The following is a 23,597-nucleotide window of genomic DNA, read 5'->3' as shown; positions in this document are numbered from 1 at the left end:
CAACTAGGAAGCAATGTCTCTAAAATACAGTTTCAAGAGAGCAACATCATCATTAAAGTTGGATAAAGCAAGACCGCGGTTCCCTCTTACCTCTGTTTCTGCCTCTATCACCTCCTCAGTGGCTTGGGTCCGGTCTTTTGGTTTCTTCCACGTCTTTGGTGCAGTTACAGCTGTTTGGGCTGCAATATAAGCGTACATCTATTACAACACTAAATTATACGGAGCAAATTTGGCCGTGGGTGATGCGCTTCCCTCTCGCACGCTGGTTTTACATACAGGAAAATGAAGCAGTCTCAGCCTTGCGGAGGATTCAGCTTGATATAACCACTTTTTGTTTCAATGCGGTAATAACACAATCGTTAGCGTGACATTAAAACACGGTAATTGTTTTACAAGTTGCTCGTTCAAGCTCAGAATGGTACTTGTAATAGCGAGGAGTTTATTACCAACAGTATAAGGACCATGCAGGGCAAAACAAAATCTGCAGAAACGGAATTTTTTTGAAAGATCAAGTATTAGCTAGGAGTGAAGGTTGTTCTCAACATATTTTGGTCAAGAAATATTATAAGAATTAACCATCGTCTGGATCGTAACCATAAACAGGCCAAAATTTCCAGTATCTCACCCAAAAGGACAACTCCTTCAATCTTGCAGCGCTACTGGCTCTCCTGAGCTGGATTTATATTTCAATTTAAAAGCAGGTTAACAACTCCACCATTCATTAATTTCCCTAGCCAACTGATTCAAAGAAAACACCATATAATATTTCTAAGATCAGCAGTGATTTACTCTAATCACTTTTTTCCACCCCAAAGGGTAAAAGAAACCACACAATATATTAAGAGGAGACAAAACCATTAATCCAATAGGCTCATAATTTGTTGCAAGTGCTACCAGCTTAAATTCTGATACTAGGCACATATGCGTATTTAACACAGAGCGTAAACAGAATTGATTTCATGACTGAAGTTTACTGCAAACAGATTTCCAGCTCAAGCCTTTGGTTTCTAGCAGATACTGTGAAAAAACACAGCGTGCACTTATTTTATCACAATAAAATACAATTTTGAAAGGCTCTTCAACTACGGATAAATGAAAAGAGTGTTAATAATGGCCTACTTTGTTCCTACGGGCAAAGAGGAACCTGGATTTTCTACGTTCCCACTGCCCCAAAAGATACGTACGAGCCTCAGCGGCTTCTTAACAGCGTTTCCCTGTTTGGAGGGCGACTATGGACTTGCAGAAACACTGGGGGCTGCGGAAATCACTACTGTCAGCACGCTGGCCCCAACCCGAAGCGCAACAGGAGCTACTGTCACCGATAAAAGGTTTTTATCTTCATGCTAAACACTACCAAAGCAAAGGTTAATTATAAAAAAAAAAAAAGAAAAGAAAAAAAAAAAAAGAAAAGAGAGAAGTCTAATTCAAATATTTGAACATCATCTGGTCGTTCACAGAACTGATGGTTCATGGAGGAGCTGGAAAAATCATCCAGGTCTCCCAAACTGCGAGCCCTGCATGCCCCATCCATCGCAGCACCCTACGGAGAAACTTTAAGCTTTAAGAGCAGGGCAGAGCCCCAGCAGTAACCCTGAATTTCCTGGGGCTCAAAGGAGAGGAGAGGAACAGCCAAGCAGGCACAGATTGCAAAATGGCTTTGCCTTACACAACCGGGGATTCGCTTTTATTACTGCTAACAGAAGTTCACTGTACCCTCGCAAGAATAGCCAAGTTATTCTCACCGACTTGGGGTGAAATCGGGGTTGGGCAAGGACCAGGTGTCCATGCAGGTGGTAATTTCTGTGATTTAGCAAAGCATGGACCTAAGCGAGGCTCCACAGTTTCCTCCACCATGAAACTTGCTAAAATTTAGTGAAAATCCAGTGCTTTTCAAAAGCCAACGCGCTGTTTTAAGGCTGGAAGTCAAGCCCCACTGCCACGATGCCTTCTCGTTTGGTGATGCCACTTCCACACTTTTGGGGGATTTCTTCAAGGAGGGGGTCACGTCTGCACAGTAATGACCTAGATACTGCCATAGCCAAGCAATTTAACTGATTAACCCCCAAGTTTTTAAATTTTACAGAATTTCACTCCATTCAAGCTCCAACTATGCTATGGAAAACATCCACGGTGTAAAACAACATTTCATTTTTAGAAAGAAACAGAAATAAACTCCGGGTCACAGATCTGGGCTTAGGGGTGTTTCCTTCTGGGTTTGGGGTGTTTCCTTCCTCAACTATCAGGATGTTAACATTACTGCTGCTCAATAATACATTTTTTTCGCCTTTTTTTGGCAGAAGCAAGCTATATAAAGTGTGCGATCCTGCCGAGCCTCCCGAATGAGTCTCGCAGCTTTTGCCTTGTTTTAATCATGCAGATCCTTTCCTGCTTTGGGGCTTCCCTGCATGAGGACGCTTGGCCGGACGCTTGCCTTTAATCCCAGGACACGGCAGCAGCCTTTGCTTAGCCCTGTAGTTTTGCAGCCTGTAACTCCATCCTAACGCCCGCCCGTATTTCAGAGCTGACTGGGGTACGCCGGCGAGATCTCCAGAAACATTGCTCAATTCTTCCCCTCTTAAAATAGCAGACATCAGATTTTTTTCTGTTGAGTTCTCATTTCTGCTACAGGAACTGACTCAAGAGGAGAATTTATGCTAATGTATGCTGAGAAAATTAAAGTGAGTTTAGGTGCCAACCCTCCCAAAACCCAACCAGGACAACTCTGCTATCTGAAAATCGAGTTTCAGCTGCGAGGCATTCCACGAGCCGTAGGGAAACCAAAACATAACGTGTATAGTTTGGCTCTCGGCAGGGGAGCTCTCCGGACACTTCTGGTCTTTCTCTCCATTCTCCTGTCCCCCAAGTTAAGCATCTTTGCCTGCAACGCAGGCAATAACTGAATTTCTGCTCAAACGTAGGTTCATTTTTGCCAGCATTCACACATTTCCAGAGCTTGTTTTCAGCCCGCTTTGATGCGTTAGGTGGCAATTTCTTTCCGTTGGAGGAGGGACACCAGCAGATCCAGCATACCGCTGCCTAACCAACACTGTGAGCTCTTTGTCACTGCTTACAAAAATAAGAGAGGTAACAGGAGAGACAATACCGAGCTACATTAGGATTGGCAAGAGTAACAAAATCCTTATTTCCAGACTATCCCGGACATCACAGCTAGTGGTGACATCACCACTGGAGAAATCTGCTCAGCAGACCCTGCGCTACCCCGGCCCCTTTCTCCAGCTACATCGTGATCTTCAGTGGAACATCTTTCCGCAGGAGATACCCACCCCAGCAAGTCCACAACCCATCAAGCGAGACAGACAAGGCACTCTCCTCTCTGATGTGGGTGCCAACTGCAAAGCATAAATTAATACCAGCTCTTCTATTTTAATTTTTTTAGCCAATGTGCCATTAAAAACCAAAGCAAAGACTCACCATCGCCTTACGGCTCATAGGAAAGAAAATATATTCCAGTGGGCTATGGCAGCAAATCAAGAAAAAGGCAATACCTGATTTATGTTTCCAGCTCTCTAGCTTTGGGTGCCGGAGATATTTCTCCAAGATATTTCCAATTACTGCCCCAAGTTGCTTGTTACAGCCTCCACAGCTAAGAAACCCAGGGACTCACAGTCAGTTGGGCTACTTTATATTGAAATACGTCTCATAAATTAGCTCTGCAAGAAACAGTCCTTTGAATTCAATGAGTATTAAGCTCTTTTGGCTTCCTATGTTCCTAGGAGTTCTGCCTGGGACAGACATCAATCTCTTATTTTCCTCTTTGCTTCTCGTAATAGCCATGATAGAAAGATTACATCAAAGGCAGGCATTCAGAGCATGTCCTAAAGGCTTCAAGTCTCTGGTAGCGCCTTCTTCTTTAGAAATTCCACTCCACCAACAAAATTTTTCCTGTTTTGTTCCCCAAGAAGAGCTGGTCCCTCACTGCAGCCAGCAAAGCTACTAGAGAAAAACCAGAATTTAATAACAAATGCAACTGCATGTTGTAGATGACTTTTAACTGGAGCAATGTTTTTAGTAAGGATCGCAGGCTGAGTGCCGAGTTCCGCTCTTGATATCATCTGTATTTTTTTCCTTGTAATGAAGATGAGTAGGAATTAATTATTTTAAAAGCTGTGTGCTCTTGCCTTCTGCAGATAACAGCTCTGCCCATCCTGAAAACTTCAAGATAATCGTTCCTGAGCAGGCAGGAATGAGATCTGCTGCCCGCACACTCGCAATAGGGTGAACGCGTCTCCTCTAACCCCACATTTTGGCGAATGCTCAGAACCGAAGCACAGTCAGCAGCAAGAAACCATACACCCAGGTAAAACATCCTGCTTGCAGGATAAAAAACTGCAGTTCTCAGTGCTTTAATGCTCTGAAACCCACCAAATCTTCCCCATTTTGTAGGGGATTATAAGCAAGACCAATGACGCTGATGAGCAGGCTTACGGATGAACCAGCTACTATCAGACATTGAGACTGAACCACTAAAACTGCTGTCTTCATTATGCAGGCTAATACAGCTTCAGACAACTTAAGAGTAGGTAGAATATAGTGTAAAATAAAAAGGAAAACCAAGCATACTCCAATTTCTGCAAAATAAGAAGAATACAACACAGGTGCTCCTGTAGACATCCTCTGACCTTGGAAATCTGGTGGAGACCTAATGCCAGTGGAAAAGAAAGAGTAGAGGTTCCCCTGGATCCCAAAGGGTCAGCCCTGCTCAGCTCCGGTCTCTTTCTGCAAACACTGAAAAATTAATTTTTCTTGAGCTGTAAAAAAGAACTGCTGGAGAATAAAGATGTTTAAGGGAAAGCCTCTGCGGTCTGAATATATTTGTTTCTCTCTCTATACAGAGCTTGATGAAGGGAAAAATAAAGGCACGCGACTGTTAGATAGAAGGTGTATTCGGTAAAGCGCTTGAGGAACAAGCAAATAATTTCATTCATCCCTGAAAAGCTGTCGCCTCCATCGCAAAATCTGGGATGCACCTGCAAGTCTCAACAGTACTGCCCCGCCACGTCAGGGAGGAGGTGGATTAACGGCTCATTCAGAAACCCCCACATTTTTAGGCAGGCCAGATTATAGCTACGAAGAGGACACTGAGGAGTAAGCGCTGCAGCAATTGGATTATTCTTAGAGGTCTTGGGGCTGAGTAGTCTCCCAGTCAAATCAGATCAGCTACCATTAAAGGGAATAAAGCGGTATGATTTGTGGCCAACCAAAGTGCTCTGTAATAAGTACACGCTTCTGCCGAAAACCCCAAAGAAATATTGTTAAAAGTCACAGAGCTCACGCTTACCACCATGTGTTTGAGAAGTTTCCCTTATCCCAATTTCTAGCGTATCTCCAGAGATCGTTAAAAAAGACTCTTGGCCCTTAGTCCAAGAAAAAAAACCATAAAAACCAGCCCTTTCTCCTTGCTCCTGAAGTTCAGCATCTGTATTTTCCAGCGTATGGCAGAGACATGCAATTCCTCATTCAGCGTAGACAGACGCCTGAATTAGCAGTCACCTTCAGATTACGTTATTTAAATCTCTCTTCTTCTCTCCAAGGAAGAATTGGAAAATTATTGCTCAAAAAAAGGTTGGCAGAGAAATGCAGTACAGTTAAACATCATTAAAGAAGGGGTAAAGCACAAAAAACTGACTGGGAGAGTATGATGCTTTCCTTGAAGTACTGAGCTTTTAATAGTAATCAGAGTTTCAAGTGATCTTTTACGTGACTTGAGAAATATTTGTTTCTCTGTTGCCAAAGCCAATGTATTGGCTAATGTGTGCTGTCTAGCCTAATGACATTAGAGCATTAAAATTAATCTTCTGCATAATTAAAAGCCCAAAACGCTGTAAGTAATTTTTTTTTTTTTAATTTAAACTACAGGACATTACAAAGCAAGCAATAATATTGCAAGCTGGAACCTGGCTGCGTAAAACCTTATTTACAGAAAGAGTCCCATTTCTCTACTTTGTAAGGAAATTAATTTGTGTTATGAAGTAGCTCAGACTGAAAGAACAACAAGTGCCAGAGCAGTGAAGTGACCCGAGTAAAATAAAAATAGAAAAAGATTAACAGAACCACCCCCGCCCCACGGCTGGTATAGTGACGGGATCTTTCTGATCTTCTCTAGATATTGGATTTTATTTAAGATCCAGCATATTGACCTAGTGCAGCATTACACAAATATGGAACAAGGCCAATCTCAGCTTTTCATTTCATTTAATCCATAGCAGAGTGTAGCCCTAGATGCTACTGATGCCATTACACACCTATCGCTCGCTTATGAAAGAATAAACTAAAAAAACCTCCTATTTTAAATGTGACTTTAAAAAAAAAACCCAACAAAAACCCAAAAACCAAATCTTAACCTATTGTTTCTCCTTTGTTTCTTGTCCAAACTTCACCAAATTCAAAGGACAGAATAAACAACCTCAGCTTCACAGCTCTGAAAGGACTGCAAAACAGGGTATAAAAGATGCGACACATTTAAATGGTTTAACACTGCTAGGCGTGCATAATAGCCACCATTATACTCCCCTAGCAGCTAAATACAAGTAATTGATTGATTTAACTTCTTTTCCACGGTTTCATTTCCAGGAAGTCCTGAAAAAAAAAAGCAGTTTTCTACAGAAAATACAGCAAATAAAAAGACAGTGGTCTATATTAATCCTTTAAATGCTAAACCAGCGATGTGTTAGGACACTGAAACCAAAGGCAGATAACAACACTCAGAGAAATAGTCTGGATTTTACAAGGCAGCTACAGAAATTTAAATTTTTAGTAATTTGTAACAAGTCCTTACGCCTCCTGAACTAAAGCACCTTGTTTCCTGAAAATTTCAAGAATAGTGGAATGAGAACAGCCGAGCCGAGCGAGAAGGGGGAATTTCGCTTACGTGTTACTTTTGCAGAGGAAAACCAGATGCATCGTTAATTAAGGCTGGGCAGATTGAGGTGCGTGACACTCGGTGCTTCAGTCGTTTGGAAGAGCTTTAATGGCCCATTTCATTTACCCACATCTGGTAACACCACGACACATTTTTTTATAGTTGGAAAAAACCCCACCGGCTTCCAGAAACCACTGGCTCAGAAGCTTCACCCAGAGGGCTTCAAGGTCTGAATGTTAATCTGGTTTTGGCGCAGGCTGATAAATCCAGAGCAACAGGTCACCGAACCGACCGGCTGATCTTGGAGAGAACAAGAGCAGTGTCCCTTGAATTCCCCCGTTAACAGCACTTGGGAGTGCTGTCCTGTATCACCGAGAGAGCAAAACGCTGGCAGCTTACATGAACACAGCCAACCCTGGGACGCACATCCGAGTCGGCTACCTCTTTTATGAACAATTATGAGGTTTTTTTGGTCCCTGCAAACAAAGATTAGCATTTTGCAATCACAACAACGGTCACGCAGCACGATCAGATTTTTTTTTTTGGCAGAAAGGGAAACATCTGACGGAAGAACCACCCCAAAGACCCCTTTCCTTCATCCTCCAGTTTACTGCACGCAACCACGGTGCCAAACGCTTACCTGGGACAGGACTCTTGCTCGAGTTTAAACTCTGAGCCTCCGTGCTCTCCTCCAGTTGCCCATCTGCTTCTGTCTCTTCCTTCTTTTCAGTATCTTTTACCTCTTCGTTAAGAGTAGTTCTTGTGCTCTCCTCTCCTTCTAAATCTCCCTGAACAACAGGGAGGGCACTAGGAGATGGAAGAGGAGGTGGAGAAGGAGTTGTAGTGGTAACAGCAGCAGCAGCAACAGAAATAGGAGGAGAAGGAGGTGGAGGGGTGGGAGGTGGGGTGGGAGGAGGAGAGGGAGCAGCGTGAAGAGCACTGGAAGATGGCACGCTTTCCACTTCTGCTGGAGGTGCTTCTGGTGTCTCCAACTCAACAGTCAATGGCGCAACTTCCGCCTGGGCTACATCTACTACGCTCTCTGCAGCAGTTACTTTTTCACTAACTCCGTTCATTTCATTAATTAGATTAGTACTAGCAGTCACTGGAATATCACTAGATGCTACACTACTAGGCTCCTTGCACACCTCGGCATCAGCCTCTTCCGCTGGCGAAGGGTCTGATGTGTCCGTGCAGGGTGTGGCATTAGATATAGGCATTGCCTCCTCTTTCGGGGAAGCGAGTTCACATTTCTCCTCTGAGTCAGCTGTGAACGTGGGTTTACTAGAAACGGCGGTGACAACAGCAGCAGCAGAAACAACTGCGACAGGAGCAGCCGGGGTTGGTGATGGAGCAAGAGGAAGTTCTGGTGGGGTTTCCACTGAGGTGGCCTCGGTTGTCTGGCCAGCTTGATCTTTTTTCTCTCCAGTAGGTTCTGGTCTGAGGACTGGAGAAGAAGGTTTTAATACTGCATCTGGTTTTGGCTTCTCTTCTGGGAAAGGAAAAAAAAAAGGCAATGTTACAAACAGCAAGTCAGCTCCATTTTCCTTTGCTGTATCTATCTAAGGCTCCTTCTCTTGGCTCCCCTTGCCTGGATATTCTGCCCACTATTCAAGAAGCTCCGAGGAAGACACCAGAGGCACCTGAAGCTAACCTTGGCATCTAAAGGAAAAGTCCAGACAACCTGCAGCTGGCAAATCTGAAAATGTAACCGCTGCTTCCATTTTTCTGAATGTAGGCTTTGCAGTAAACAGCAATCCTTTACGGAAAAGGCATATAAGTATGTTATAAAACGTGGATTTTTTGCAGAAACTACTGCTGAAAATAGAATTTTTCTTGACAGAAATTACAGAAGACAAAAATATGCTTTAGTTGGATTCTGCCTCAAAGGAGCCTGGGGTTGTAACAGGCACCAGCAACCTGCAGGCAGTCTCTGCCACTGTTCCACTCTTTGTAAAACGGGGAAACTACTCCACGACTGATGACGGGCCGATCTTTTACATATGCCATGTGTCATGCCATTACTAAAATACGTGAGATGCATCTAGTTTATTTTTCCACTTGTTATTTCTCAACTCTGTCACCCTTCAGCGCATCAGACTAAAGGACACAATCGCCTTTTTTTGTTCTAAATTTCAGCAAAGATACCTTTTCCCAAAGACGGGAAACCTAAAAGGCATTTAAGTGCAGCTGCCACCAAAGAACAGCATCAGTACCTCTTGATATTTGTGGTCTACGGGTATCGAGCAGGGCGGGAAAAGCACGGCGAAATACGCACAAGTATCAAACCAAACCCCAAGCTACTGTGCGCAAAGTCCCTTATCACTTACCCCGTGACTAGCACCAGACTTTGCAATACCATCCCTGCCATGACCATCACGCAGCTCCCAAAGGTCTGCTCCAACTCTGTTTCACACTTATTCCCACTTCTTTTGAAGAAAATATGAGCCAAGATCCTAAAAGACCCTCTCCCTACTCCAATTTGACGACAAGGCATAGACTCTGAGATCTTGCTTAGGAAAGTGCCTCTGTGCTACAACTCTGCAAGACGGATGAGACAGGTATCACTCAAAGTCAATCATACAGATGGCAGGGACTCAACGGTCCAGTTCCTAATCAGTGTTACGAGGAGGTCAGCTTTATCTGTCCTCGGGGAGGGAGCTCTGCTCCGCTCCATGAATGCAAAATGCCCCGAGGCCTTTCTGAGCACTGAAGCAACAGGGAAGTCCTTCGGGACACTGCCACGACAGCAAAAAGCAATTCTGGAAAAGCCAGAGGCACAAACCCTGCTGTTCAGATTAGGAAATCGAAGGCCACAACCAACCCCAAATCATCAAAATTCAGGTAGAACTGAGGAGGTATGACTTTGCTTGGTCTTTACCAGCTCTGCTGGCTTTCCATTTGGGGCTTATTCAACAGATAGGTTGAAGGGAAAGGGTTTTTGAAGGAGAACCCATCCGAAACCGCTTGGAGCATCAAGTTCCATCTTTCGGAATAGCTGGAGCAATGAAGAACTTTGCTTCCAGCCGTCGACAGCCCCAGCAGCATTACAGTGAGGACCATGGCCAAAGCAGTAGTTTATCAACTTAATGAGGCATGTAGGGAGACGGCTTTGGATGAGGATGACAAATGAGGAAAAAAGATGGGAGAAAGTATCCCAACAGCTGATTTTGATTCTGAAGGGTCCGTGGAAGAAAAAGGACCCGGGAACTGGTTTAGAAAAGAAAATGCGTCACCTCTGATTTCTGGAACATCCTTTGCAGACAACTCATGGAGCATTCTTGACATTTACAGCTCGCTATAAACAACTGCCTGGATATTCTCTCCCTTGAGTCAAATGAGATTGTTTTTCTAGACACTTCAAATGCCTTTTTTTTTTTTTTTTTTGAGCATTCTGAGAAATAAAAAACACGGCAAAAATATACAACTGCATTTTAAAACCAGTGGTTTAAACACACTTTCTTCTAACTACACCTTATTTGGGGAATATGTTAGCCACCGATACGGGCTATGTGTGCAAAATTCAAGGAGAAAAGTAATTTGAGGAGGGGGGATTTCAGAAGAACAACGAGCAGATTTGGCTAATGAGAAGTAAATCTTAACTTGACCGACCATCACGGAGAGCAAATCTCAAAGTCCTGGCAAAGGAACATTCATCCCTGCCAACTATTACAGAAACAGTCACGTGAAACAGCATACAGTTGGGAAGGGAAAACAAAAATCACTGCAATTCATCCAAACCGAATCAGATCCCTTTTCCTAAATACGCCAAGATCATTCCTCACATTATATTTAGAAAGTATTTACTGGAAGCGCTAGGCTGTTCAGGAGGAAAGCTCGCTCCCATCGATAGATATTTTTTAAAATCTCCAGATAAACACAAATCTTGCAAAATTACTCTTCATTAGAAGTACTTTTACAAACTCAGCGGGACAGATGCTTGCTATCTCCTCCATGCAAAGACATTAAAGCCAGAGAGGGGGCTGTGTTGCTGGGTGGTCGTGGTGGCAAAGACTGCCCAGAGCAGTGGATGGGGAAGATTTTGCCGGATACGGGAATTCATTTCTGCTTCACGGTGTTTATCTGAAAATAATCGCTGGGCTTGCTGCCATTTTTCCATCTTTTGTCCCGATGCAAACGTTCACGAGGCGGTACCAATGCTGGCTTCGCAGGCAGTTTTTGGAGCACACGTTACTGAGTCATAGTGTCAGCAGAGGGGCTGAAAGTTTTCCAGACTTTGGGATCTGACATTAATCTGTTTTCCACAAACCATGTTATACATTCTCCACGTCTGATACATTGCAGGATTTGGAAAGAAGTCTAAAAAACCATAATGATAATACTCCAAACATCCCACTGAACCTGTGCAAGCGGAGTAAACGTGGACAGCTCTGATTTCATGCACAATTATACCCCATTACAACTCCTGCACCAGCCTGGCCTGCAGCCAGGTTCCTGCATGCTCTGCCATCAGCTTGACCTAAATTCTCCAGCAATATCCTCGCTTTCTGCAGCTCTGCTGATATATGCACCAGGGACACCTGTAGGAACAACAGCTAACTGCCTGCCCCCAAATAATGCCACTTTTCAAGGTATTATAGTAGCAATTCCTATATTCCTCCAAATCATATATGAATTTTGAAGCCTGAAAAGCCAGAAGCTGCTTTAAAAGCAGCAAATGCCACATGCTTGTCTTTTAAAGAAAAAACAAGGGTATTAAATGCAACGCAATCCCAAATTCAGCCTTGCTAACGACTTTAACGCAAAACTAACAGGGACTGCAGATACTCGCAGTGAGACATAACAGAGGCCGGGTCTGCCGGCACAGCACACGTGCTCCGTTCCCGATCCCCAACCCAGCGAACAGGCCAAGTGCTACGCACAGTTATAAATAACTGCAAAACAATCGCTGAATATCACAAAATTAGAATGATAGCTTTATACCAAATTTCAACTGAAGCAAATGAGCGCACGAGGTGAAGGGCACAAGGGAGAATCTGATCCACAGGGTGAACATGGCGGAGGGGTCTTAAGGGAAGCAATAATACTGGTTTTAATACACATTTGCTTAAGAAAGTCATGCAACCCTATCTAGGACTATTTTTATTTTGGAACAAAAAACCCCAACATCAGGCACAAAGCAAAAAATGATTTTGATACCTTGGCATGTTTTTCTGGAAAGATGTGCCCCCCAAGTGTCACTAGCCCAGTTTAAATAAATAATTTTAATGGTGTCTAAACTTCCTTCACCTTTAACTCACTCTGTCCTGTGACTGACACCACCGCTGCTCTCCCCCACCCCGAGGCCACAGTCGAACACTAATGGTGTTATTTCAGGGCTCGCTCGCTCTCTGCAATGCTTACATAAATGTGCTCTTTAGCAATTTTTGGACTGGAACAAATGTTTGAATCTTTCTGGGATGGAACGGAGATAAACACAGGAAAGCTCATCAGTGTTAAATCCCAGTTCAAGCCCTGATTTATATTTAAACCAGCACAGTCAGACCTGTCTAATTAACTAAATAAAGACCACTTCCAGTTTACTTACAGTTGCCTATGAGGGGATTAAGTTAAAGAGAGAGAGAAGAGGGAGAAGACTCGCTTATCTTGGAAATACAAGTTTTCATACACAGGGTCGAAATACTGTGATGTAAGGTGCTGGATTTTATGGTTCAGCATCAACTTGCTTGGAAGGGCAGATGCATTTTGGTGCCTGCATCACAGCCATCAGCTGTTCAAGTCCCAGTGCCACCACGCACCGCGGCGTGCTCAGAGCCCGTCCCGGGCAGCGAGCGGGACTTGGGCACGTCGGCAGAGGGGGGAGACGGACACGGACGGGGAAGAGCGGCTGTGCCAGAGCTGAGCAGCAACAAGCAGCAGCGAGCCTGTGAGCTACGCTCAGCCAGCACAACCACAGTTAATTTGATGTACGTTAAACCTACCCACAACTTTTTCAGGTGACAGAGACATCTAAGTTTTGCACAAAGAGCTAGACAAAGCCATAGTCCCGCTTCAAGCGGGAGATGGGACCAGATGATCTCCAAAAGGTCCCTTTTCAACCATTTCTAGATGCTGCAGCAGTCTAGAGATGTATCCATGGAACAGTTTTCTCCGAGGGAAACCCCTGAAGTCTACGCTATGGCTGTAAGAGAGCAACATATCCAGTACATTTTAGAATCTGATACAAATTAGCCTCAGGGATACCTCCCTTTACTTTCAAAGAGCAACCATGCTGCTATTTGGATCTGCGACATCTAAAGCATCAGAGGCAGCTTCTCTTCCTCTTTTCTAGAGCTGTGCTTCTCTGGGGCTTAGTTTTCCTCTAGCAAATCTTTGGGAAAAAAAAAAAATCTCAGCAGGCTCAAAGTTTACAGGCAATGCTCACAAGTGAAAGATGGCACTGCGACTTTCACGTACACACCGCTCTAGGCAGAAACCTCAAACGCTGCAATGCGGTGAATAACCGGGAAGCAAACAGCGGTGTCAACTCTGTATTACAACACCAAGTCCGTTAACATGATGGCAGTATACACATTATTAAATACAGCTTTTTAATGGCTTTTAGGTGGCTATAAAATTTCAGTGTGGGAAGAGACTTGGCACGCTCCATCTTCCCTCCTGGGACACCTTTTCTTTAAACACTTTAAAAAAATCTCCCTTCAAATGTGTATTTTTACATATGAGAAGGAAACGTAATCACACTTTAAGAAACTTTTTCCATCCGTGCCATTTTTACTAAAATCAGCAAAATTTGCTACGCCATTTATGAGACACTTTGCACACTAACTGTTTTTTCTAATTAATATCTCCCGTGTCCTGTAGGACAGGATACATGAGCAGCTCTAGAGGAGCCATATGATGCTCTGGTTACGTGCCATCGCTATGGCTATTTGTCCAAATGATATAAAGCCTCTCTGGCTAAGAGCATTTTACTGACAACACACTTGTTTCTGAAGGATGGCACGTGGGCGAGAGGAGGTTCACACTTCTAGGTGCTCTGAAACAACGTTTAGGACATATAAGCTTGAATATAATTATTTTTAACCAGTTTCACACTGGCAAATTTCAATTAATTCCCTTAGCAACACATTGTTAAAATGTTCCACTGGAGGAAAAGAAGTCCCTCCCCTCCTATTTCTGCTGACTGCTTGTCTCCATGCCAAAAATATTAAAACTAAAACAAGAAAGCAGAAAAAAAAAAAAGACTAAAAATAATCAGGGAGGAAATATCCATCAACAAACCTTGCTTCGGGTTGCTAGTCGCAGTGACAGGGGTGCTGGCAGCGAGATGGGTGTTCTCCACAGTCCCATAAACCACAGGGCTGTGCTCGGGGACCTGGCTGGACAGCTGCTGGGATTTGAAGTACAAAAAAGGGTGATAATGAGCGTGCGAACATAAAAACTAGCAACATGGAGCACAAGCAAGCAAGTGGGGAGACGAGAATAGGGTGGGATAGAAAAGAAAAACAAAAGGCAGGGAAAACAAAGAAAAAAGATACACAGACCGATTGAATAAATTCAAAAAGTACATGGGAAAGGGAGGGAGGAAAAGGCAGCAGGAAAAGGGGAAAGAGAGACGATTACTGTTAACAACAGCAAGAAAGAGACAGCACAGCACAGTTATTAACACACTGCATTCTCCAAATGCCTCTTCCAAGAGCAGCAGAAACGCTCCTCTGAGTAGTCTGCAAGAAGTCGGATATCCACCAAGACTCCTGGACCTCTCCATAATTTAAGTTTGCTTTCTGGACTCGACTCCTTTCTCAACTGATCAGTTGTTTCAAACACCTTAGATATTTTAATATATATTTGTTTATTTTCCCATATATTTATTTATAGATAATGTGTGTATGTATGTATGAATAGTGTATATACGTGTATCTATGCACACACATAGTAACTTGTTATCGCAGTAGGAAAATAATCTAGATTGGTTATACCTGTGTGGTTGTATGAAAAAAATATCCAATGCCTTCTATAAACAGGCTTATGGATGGTACCTGCTGGGTAACATCAGAATAAAACCAATTGTGCATCAATCTAAAGGAGAGCAGGAGGAGCTGGCTCCCAATCGACGCGGAGCGAGCCTGAGGTTTTCTATATATAAAAGCAAAATTGCAAGACCAGCAAAGCCACAAGACTGAAAAAGCCATGGCCTGTTGCAGAGACCACATTGTTTAATGATGTTGCCACCACTAACGGCACAAACGATGACTTAACGTGTGTCCATGAAGGTTCGATAAAGACACCCCCACCACCACCTTGGAATCTAATGAAGACCTTGTGTAAGACTATAAGTAACTATATCAAACTCACATTTACAGGTAAAGCACTTGTGTACATTAGGGTGAACATATCTCACTCTAGAGGGGCAAGTCAGCTATTCACATTTGGAAAATCCCCTTAAGCACGCATCAGGGACCATGCAAAGAAAAAAATGGGGTTAAAATTAAATTTAATACTCTAAAGTGGAAAGCCACACAGCTTTTTGCAAGTGGCTGTTCTTATCTAGCTATACACCTTTGCTGACTTCTCAGAAGATCTACAGGAAAAGGGATTTTTAAACAATCAAAATAAAGCAGAGTGCCCAAGACATGGGTGTCCAATTCCTTCTTTCAGACAGGCTATCAGAAATCCATGCAAAACTGATTTCCCTAAAAAGAGAAACTCTCTGGCAATCTGCTCCTCTTCCCGGGACTCTCTTTTTCTCCCGTTTCCAGCTTTTTTAGCTATTGCATCTGAACAGCGCAGAATAAAGAGGTTTTTTTCACCATTTCAGGCAACCAAAAGGTAAAGGAGGACTGTGAAAAAGCACATCTGGAAAAATAAAAATAAAAATCTAAGTAAGTGGGGTGAAGGCCTGAAATTTTACTTGGGATTGCTCCTCTTCCAGGAATGAGCCTGATGAGATTGGCTGGACTATGGATGAAGAATTGCACCCCTGCCTCCAGCCAAATCTGAAGGAAGCCAAAGAAAACACAGTTTTACAAACAAGCAGGTTTCAAGAACGCTTTCCCCTCACCCTCAGTGGATCATTAGTTTCATTTTATGAAAAATTTATGGATGAAAGCAGTGGGGAAAAAGGAGAATGTGAAAAGAATCACACGAACCAAACGAGACTAGCAGACAAGAAACCTGTAAGCCTAGAAACTCCTTGGGTCAGTAAACATGTTTTCTTAAGAAATTTGGAAAACGCTCATTTATTTTGTGGGAATGATATTGCAAAGCAATATAAATGGTACTTAAGTACTGACCCTTACAGGCTCTCAGCTTCAAAATGGAGCATTTAGAGACTTTCTAGGAAAAAAACCCACTCAAAATTGCTCTCATGATTTATGATGCTAAAAGAGTCGCTCTGTGTTATTCTGTCCTACCATGGCCCGTAGACCGAGCAAACACAGCATGCGACAAACTCATTGATACTTGCAAGAGGTTTGCCAGGAAAATAAGAGCACTTCTTACTCTTTAAAAGGTGATCTATCTAAGTTAGTGCTGAGCAAATACCGTAGCCAGATTCGATACGTGGTCCTGGGTTTTATTTATATCTTCCCAGCAAAAAATACAGTGTGAAAAATAGTGTCCTGCTAGAAATGTATAAATATCAACTCCACTTACTGCCAGCTTCTCTTATGCAGGAACCTGGAAGCATTTTAGCATTTAAGCAACCACCACAAGGTGCTGGGAAGACTCCACCTAAAGCACTTTTTGGTCAGCCATGCTGACTACAAAGCAGGAGATACGAAAAGCAAAGAAATGGCTAAAACCACGCGGCTCGAGTCTTGGCAGCAATGCTCATCTTTTGGACAAGTCCAATATTTTGTTGATGTTAAGCACTTACTCTACTGAGAGAAGAGGGTGCTTTGGGCTTGTGTTATCAAGTTTTCTGTTTTCTTTGGGACAGTTAAAAAAATCCAAATACACAGGCAAAAAATAAAAATTTTTAAACAGGCAACACAACAGGCCTTATTATTTTTATAAAATTATAAAAAAATGTAAAATTTGTGACAGGGACTGGTCTACAGCAGTGGTTTCTACATACTTCTGGAGCAAGTTTCTCCCTCTGTGGTTGTGTTGTCTAAACGACGAGATTAGAGAATCAGATACTGGCAGTCAATGCAAAAGAAGTGCTACTAGAGTTTAGCATACGTTTAAAGTATCATTGCATTGAGAGTCACTTTGATTAGATGATGCTTCGTCAAGCCCGGAGATTGCACGTTCGCATTTTGAGTGTTCAACCAGATGAAATCTCATCAACCCCCCCGCCACGTGCAGAGCTTGATTCACAGGGGTGGTGGAACAAGACAACAGCAACGATGCTCCCCTTGCACCTATTCCAGGAGCTGCCCTGAACTGTAAGCATTTCACGAGGCAGGTATTTTCGTATGAAGCTCACACTGACTGTTCACAGCCTTTATCAGCTGGGGAAAGGGAATACAAAAAAGCCCTAGCACATTTCAAGCAAAGTTACGGCTGAATAGTTAACGTTTACTGATTTTAGACTGTTCAAAATTATAAAATCCACCACTACTGGAATTCAGCCACTGAGCACAGTTATTAAGGCATCATCTAATTTCATCCAAGATACTACACTTGCTCCAAAGAAATGAATTAGAGATGCTGTTGGGACAATAACTTTGAATTTCCTGGCTTAAGTAGGCTTAAATTTTCAGTTATGTTACACTAATGAACTTTTCTGGTGAGCTCTACTTCAGACCTCTTCTGTGATTAACAAAAGTGGTGCCAAGTACCTAATCAAAACGAAGCCTGGATATTAAACAATGAAGTATTTGCATACCTTACTTAGAGTAGATGATTGGACATCACTGCTGTGCTCTGCATATAAATTACAGCTGATAAAAATTCATGCTTATTAACCTCCTCTTGAAAAACATTTATTTCGTCCTGTTTGACTTAATTGTAGTATCTTAAAATAGATTTCAGAATGCAAAAATGATCCGATAAGTGCCTGGATTAGCTGCACCATGCATAAACACAATCTGAAACCCTGGCTGTTTTCAACTCTTCCCCAGTTCTAACGGGGAAAGTCATTTAGCATGAAGTAATGGGCAGAAGATCTCACCAGTGCTCCAACGTTTTACATTGCTAGTATCTTCTCTCATGGAAAACACTCGGAAAGAAGTTTAATTGATTCTATACGTAGCCAGCTCTCGTCTCTTCTCCTCTTCCAGCTGTAGTTGCTAATCATCAGACCACTCTCTGGCAGAAAAACAGCTTTTTCCAGTTGAGCATTGCAGACCTTGTTGCAGAAACACAGCTAGCCAGGAATTGCTTTAGCACGGTGCCTTGCTGCTGCTTGCCCACGATGGAGACCAGGAGGAGAAAGCAGGTGACCAAAGCAAACAGTGATGCCTTTATGTGACAAGAGGATTCGACTGAATCAGGGGAATGGCCAAAAGCCGCAAGTATCCCGTTGGTCTCAATGGAGGGGAGATCTGCAGGCCAGGCTCTTATTTCATCTCAGTGATCCCAATTATACTTTTACTGGCTCAGCTGTAACCTCAAGCTCCCGCTCCAGTGCAATGGGTGTCTCAAGGCAAGCTTGTGCTTTCGCCTCAGCACAGGACAGTCAGCAGAAAAAACTATCCAGATGCAGAGGGGAAAGTAAGGTTTCAGCTCAGGAAAGGCTGTTTCACCTAAAAGCTAGCAAAAACTAGTCTCTGACATTAAACAGGGAAGAACTTAGAAGAAGAAATTGCACCCCAGCCTCAGCCAGGCTCTGATCTAAAGCCCACCCATCACTCGGAGGACCTTCCTGATATTTATTGTCTTCTTATCAGGCCCCCAAGCAGTGGACAACAAGCTCCAATAAAACACGGCCATCTTCCAAGGCTTGTGCCAAACCATAAAGTTTCTTCTCCAATTGTGCAAAAACTTTTAAGTTGAGCAGCCTGCGGCTTAGCACCATCTCTCCCAAAAGAGAGGGAGAACTAAGATGCTGTATGAAGCAAACTGCAGCTACACCAAGCCAGCAGCTGGGAAGAGGCCAGGAGCTGCCACGCGCCTCCTCTCCATCTCCGATGCTATGGGGAGATCCAGGAGGCATCACCTCCTCCTGCTGCAGATGGGGAAGAGTTGGTCAGAGGAGAGAAATCATCTAATTAGATCACGCAGCCACCGCCAGCCCCATCAGTTCATGTCCTGGGGGACTTAACGTTCACGCCAGGACTGCTGGTCTGAGCGCGTTCTTTTGGCCCTGGGTCAAAAAGAACTAGTACAGACGTGGATTTCCAATCAGTTTAATTTCCAGACATTACATGTAGACTTCTCAGGTGAAGGAGGATTAGATGGGGTCAGAAACTCAAAGATGTGCGACAAGGATTTTTGAAGATATTTATGAGCTATGGAAAATGTCAGTTTGGGATATTTATGCTTTGTCCTACGTCAGAAAAATGCATGTTTAAGGTTGAACATGCAGAGACCAAATCTGGAAGCTCTGTGATAAAATTCCTGAGCTACAGTCATTCTGGTTACTCTAAAGCAACACTACTAAAGCAGAAAGACATTGGTATGGACAGTGATGCAACTGAAGATATATAGTCAATCACATGTGTGATACGGACTTTCCTCAGGTGCATGAGTCACTAATGGAAACATCACATTTCTCACATTAGCTCCTCCTTTAACACTAGAAGTCTTCACCAGCTCTAAAAACTACCACTGATACAAAAACAGGGATGGGGAACTTGCAGCAGCGCTGCAGCTTCACATTTTACAAGCTACAGGCTGGTAAAAATGACCAAACTTGGAGAAAAAAAAAAATCCTTGAAGAACATGGACAATTTAGGACTATCCAGGTGTCTAAGGCGATCGGCCGTGTGGATGGAAGATACAGGAACTGGCTCTAACAAACAGCAAAGCAAAGCAGACATCACTGGGAGAAGGCTACGCGTCCACTTTATTACCTGAGGTGGAGTAGGTGTGGAAGTGGGTCTCACGATGGGAGGTGTTGGGTTCCTGCTGCCCCCTCCAGACATTATTTCTTCTGTTATATCTTTGCCCCCCTGGTTTGGATCCCGGATTCGGATCTACAGTATTGAACAAAGAAATAATTCAAACAAGTCTTCCCGTTACACGCTGTCCTTGGGGTTTATGGAGAGGAGAGCATGGACAGGACATAATTCCATGACACTCAGCAGAAGATGCTCTGGGTTGAGCTGATGCTCTGCAGGAACGCTGGAATGCGGTTTGGTTCAATAACTTGAAATGCGTGGTATGTCATCCCTTAATCTCGAAACCTAATTTAATCAAAATGCTCATCAACCACACCAGTTAGGTCTAAATATGTGCACCCCAGTGCATGACCCTGTAGTTCAGATTAAAGTCTCTGCATCTGGAAAATAAGTTTACTGCAACTTAGAAAATTTAGCAGACAGTTTAGCTACAGAACTACGCTTGCCAGTTAGTGGAAAGTGCAAGAATTAAAAAAAGGCCATGTTTTACCATGATACGAAATTCAGTGACCTTGCCAATCCAATTGCTGGTAAAGGGGGAAAGCAAATCAGCTCTTTTTGTTTTTCCCTTCCACATTGAGAAAAGTCATACCAACAAACCAGAAGGAAACAAACAAAAAATACTGAACAGAGGAAAGGGAAACCGCAAGAAGAACAAACTAAGGTCCTATGAAACTCATCAGCATTTAGGAAACAAGTATGTATTTGAGTCTCTTCACAGCTCCAAAACGGGAAGGAAAAATATTATCCAAAATAAACCACTGGAGAACACACTCAACTGAATCCTCAACCGGCACTTGAGCCAATCTGTGTCACTGAATATGGGGAACAGTCAAGCTGTCTAGGTTAATTCAAAATAGAGGTTTTAATCTTCAATATAAGAATTGAAAACTTCCATAAACCTGAAGACAGTGCTATGGTTTGCCTGTCCACCCTCCCAAAAACTCTTGGTTGAACTCTATAAATTGCACACAGAAGTCCCCGTTGTGCTGAGCACAACGCACAACTGCAAGCAAACGCAGAGCCATAATCCTTCCAAGGGCAGGGGTGTCACTGGAAACTGCCGTGCTGTTTTCCATTGGTAACATAGGAAGTCGTTAGCCGCAGAAGGGTTTTGTGATTTATCTATTTCAGTATCGTGTGATGTCTTCTTGACTCTTTGGGTTATGAAGACAAATGAATATACACACGCCACTTAGGATGTTGACAAGATGCGGTCTTCTCTTATTTTTGATGGAGTAAAAAGAAGAAACTAGTGTTTTTCTGCTAAAACATTTAATTAACCACAGCAACAAGGACTTAAGAGTCGGCACGGATTCCTGCCCTCTCCTCCTCCTGACAAGTAGTCAATGGCATTAAAACAAGCTTTCCCTGCCTGAAAGTTTGTAGTACTCGAATACTCAACTAATGGTGCATGTGGGTGTGTGTACACATATACGTTTAATTTTTCCTTAATTTCTCTCATTTCTTCAGCTGCAACACCAATTAGCAAACTGAAACAGTACATCCAGAGAAAAGCGTCTCAGGCATTTAAAAAACCTTTTGCTTTTCCGCTTCAAAGAACTTAGCTTTGTTGGCGTGAAACTGTCTTAACCACAGTTGAGTATTTCTGAACATCTTTGCATTTCAAACAGCATTAATGATCTGGCCACATCACGTTTTGTATGCTGAAAAGAGACTCCTCAGGGCTGAAGAGGATGGTGAAGAGGTGGCAAAAGAGTTGCATCACCCTTTGCTGACAGCAGCTACAAAACAGGCCTTTCTTACAAGCCCAGCTAACACATTGTTCAGCTCTTCCAGTTTCCCTACTCAAGTGTCATCTCAGATCATCTTCAAAAATCAAAAGATACAAATATTCTGCATTTTGAGACATGTACAAACCCCATATTTTTTTTCCCCAGGAAACAGTTCTTTTAATGTTTTCAAACCACTCTAACACACAGCAATGTAAAGTAATTTCCTTTTCAATTGTTTAGAAACGTTTCATTCACAAGTTCAAGTCCGCCCCTAACTTTTTCTGTTTAAACGTCACATTCACCTGGTGTGCCTTTACTATTCCCTACCATCATCCACCTGCAAACGGGTTTAAGTTCCATTAATCTCTGTGTCTCAACTTCTGACCAGTGAATTAGGAAGAAAGGAAATGTGGTCTCCAAACCCCTACCCACTTCCATAACATCATGTGTTCAGGTTCTTTCAAGCCTGCAAATATGTCCACAACTTACTGGTTTTCTACCTTTTCCAAGGCATAATATTAAACAATTTCTTTTTTGTCAGTTTGAACCAATTCCCAACATTGTCCCAAACTGATCTGAGTTTGTTCATTCCCACCTGGCTCTTTGCTAAAACTCTAAGCAGCAGCACAGGCAGCTGAGGATCTCAGGCTTGGGGAGATGATGCTCCTTCCATTTATGTTCGTTACAAAATCGGCAAAAATATTTCCCTTTTTGACTGGCTGAGATGTCACAAACTCAGAGCAGAAAGTCCACACAGAAAACTGCCAATAAGACAAACACTGCAGCATTGTGCAATGTTTAATTACACTTAGGCGTGAAAGGTAACACTTAGCCTCTCTGTGAAGAGAAAGCTCAGTTTTAAGCTTAAGATCATTATTAATTTCCTTCAACCTTAGAACCAGGACAATTCTCAGAAGGGATGTATCAGTTAATGACGACCACTTACCGTTTTTTTCTCTCTTTTAGCTGGTGGAGGCTGCTGCTGCTGTGTAGGCACTATGATGGGTGCTGACTGATACACTGGCTGACTTGGGTAGAAAGGTGTTCCTGGGGAAGGACAAGACAGAAACAAGAGTGAAAAACTCAGTTCATTTGCTAATGAAACAAAACCAAGTAAGTGCAAGAGGTAAAAGTGGCCACCTACTCCTCCCTCCCTTCAAAAACCAGAACTTCTAACATCCATCTGGTCACTGGTCTGTTTTGCTCTTCCCCACTTCCACTAAAACAGGAGCTGCTGCTCCATCAAGACAAGCGCTTAAGTCATTACTTCTTGTTTTTCCTCCATGAACAGAAAAAACCAATCATGTGCATCCATTTCTGAGAGGCTGCTGAAATCAGCAAGGCAGGAAAAGTGGCCCATCCTTGGACTCCTTTGGCTGACAAACAGGTGGGTTTGTTGTTTGTGGTTTTTTTGCTTTTGTAGAGAAATTCAGTCAAACCATTACAAAGAATTTGCAAGGTCAACTGCAACCTATTTTGAAGCATAACCAGAAAATTTAATTACAAGCAATGTTCTTCTCATGCTGCAACACAAAAAAAGCACGACCATGGTTATTATTGCAAAATTACACTGCACTGTTGATTACACTCATAATACCCAATATAGTTTCATTATGTTTTTCTTTACGGAATAAGACTGGCTCAAAATGACTGAGTGCTTAAAAGACGTGCCAGACATCAATATAGGTGGCATAGCAGAGCTGTCTTTTCTCTGTGGATCAGCTATCAGGTGAACTTGTAAGATGGTGCTGCTGGGTTTTTGGTTTTTTTCCTTCTAAGCACGGATGCTAGATGGACTGTCTGCTTGCACTTGCATCTGGAGCAATCTGATTTATTCTTCAACTGAACTAACCTTTAAATGGGAATGAAAATCTGTATTGTGTGTCTGTAACCAAAACAGGAGGTTATTACTATCTCAAGCAAACAGTGAAATCCAAGAAAGTGAACCAAACCAGCCCAGCACAATCTGATTTTCAACTTCAAAGGATAAATTCCTCAAACTGAGAACTG

At 42.9% G+C, this 23,597-nt stretch overlaps 1 protein-coding gene across 12 annotated transcripts in view; it reads right to left on the bottom strand.

Annotated features, from left to right (window-relative positions):
* The window catches only part of EIF4G3 (eukaryotic translation initiation factor 4 gamma 3), a 149,200-nt gene that overhangs the window by 38,369 nt on the left and 87,234 nt on the right, over window positions 1–23,597 (bottom strand). For 9 of the 12 annotated variants that reach the window (XM_075520558.1, XM_075520555.1, XM_075520553.1 and 6 more), the window contains 5 exons: window positions 22,534–22,634; window positions 19,804–19,926; window positions 14,123–14,231; window positions 7,521–8,372; window positions 91–179 (listed from right to left, as the gene is read on the bottom strand). In XM_075520558.1, the coding sequence (XP_075376673.1) occupies window positions 91–179; window positions 7,521–8,372; window positions 14,123–14,231; window positions 19,804–19,926; window positions 22,534–22,634 (1,274 nt within the window). The remainder of the gene's footprint in view (window positions 1–90; window positions 180–7,520; window positions 8,373–14,122; window positions 14,232–19,803; window positions 19,927–22,533; window positions 22,635–23,597) is intronic. The other 3 variants (XM_075520563.1, XM_075520549.1, XM_075520554.1) reach the window with 1 other exon arrangement.

This window comes from Mycteria americana, chromosome 18, assembly GCF_035582795.1.
Source record: "Mycteria americana isolate JAX WOST 10 ecotype Jacksonville Zoo and Gardens chromosome 18, USCA_MyAme_1.0, whole genome shotgun sequence".
In the NCBI taxonomy this organism is placed as follows: domain Eukaryota; kingdom Metazoa; phylum Chordata; class Aves; order Ciconiiformes; family Ciconiidae; genus Mycteria; species Mycteria americana.
The sequence above is the reverse complement of the archived record's forward strand: the minus strand, read 5'-3'. Positions and strand labels throughout refer to the sequence as shown.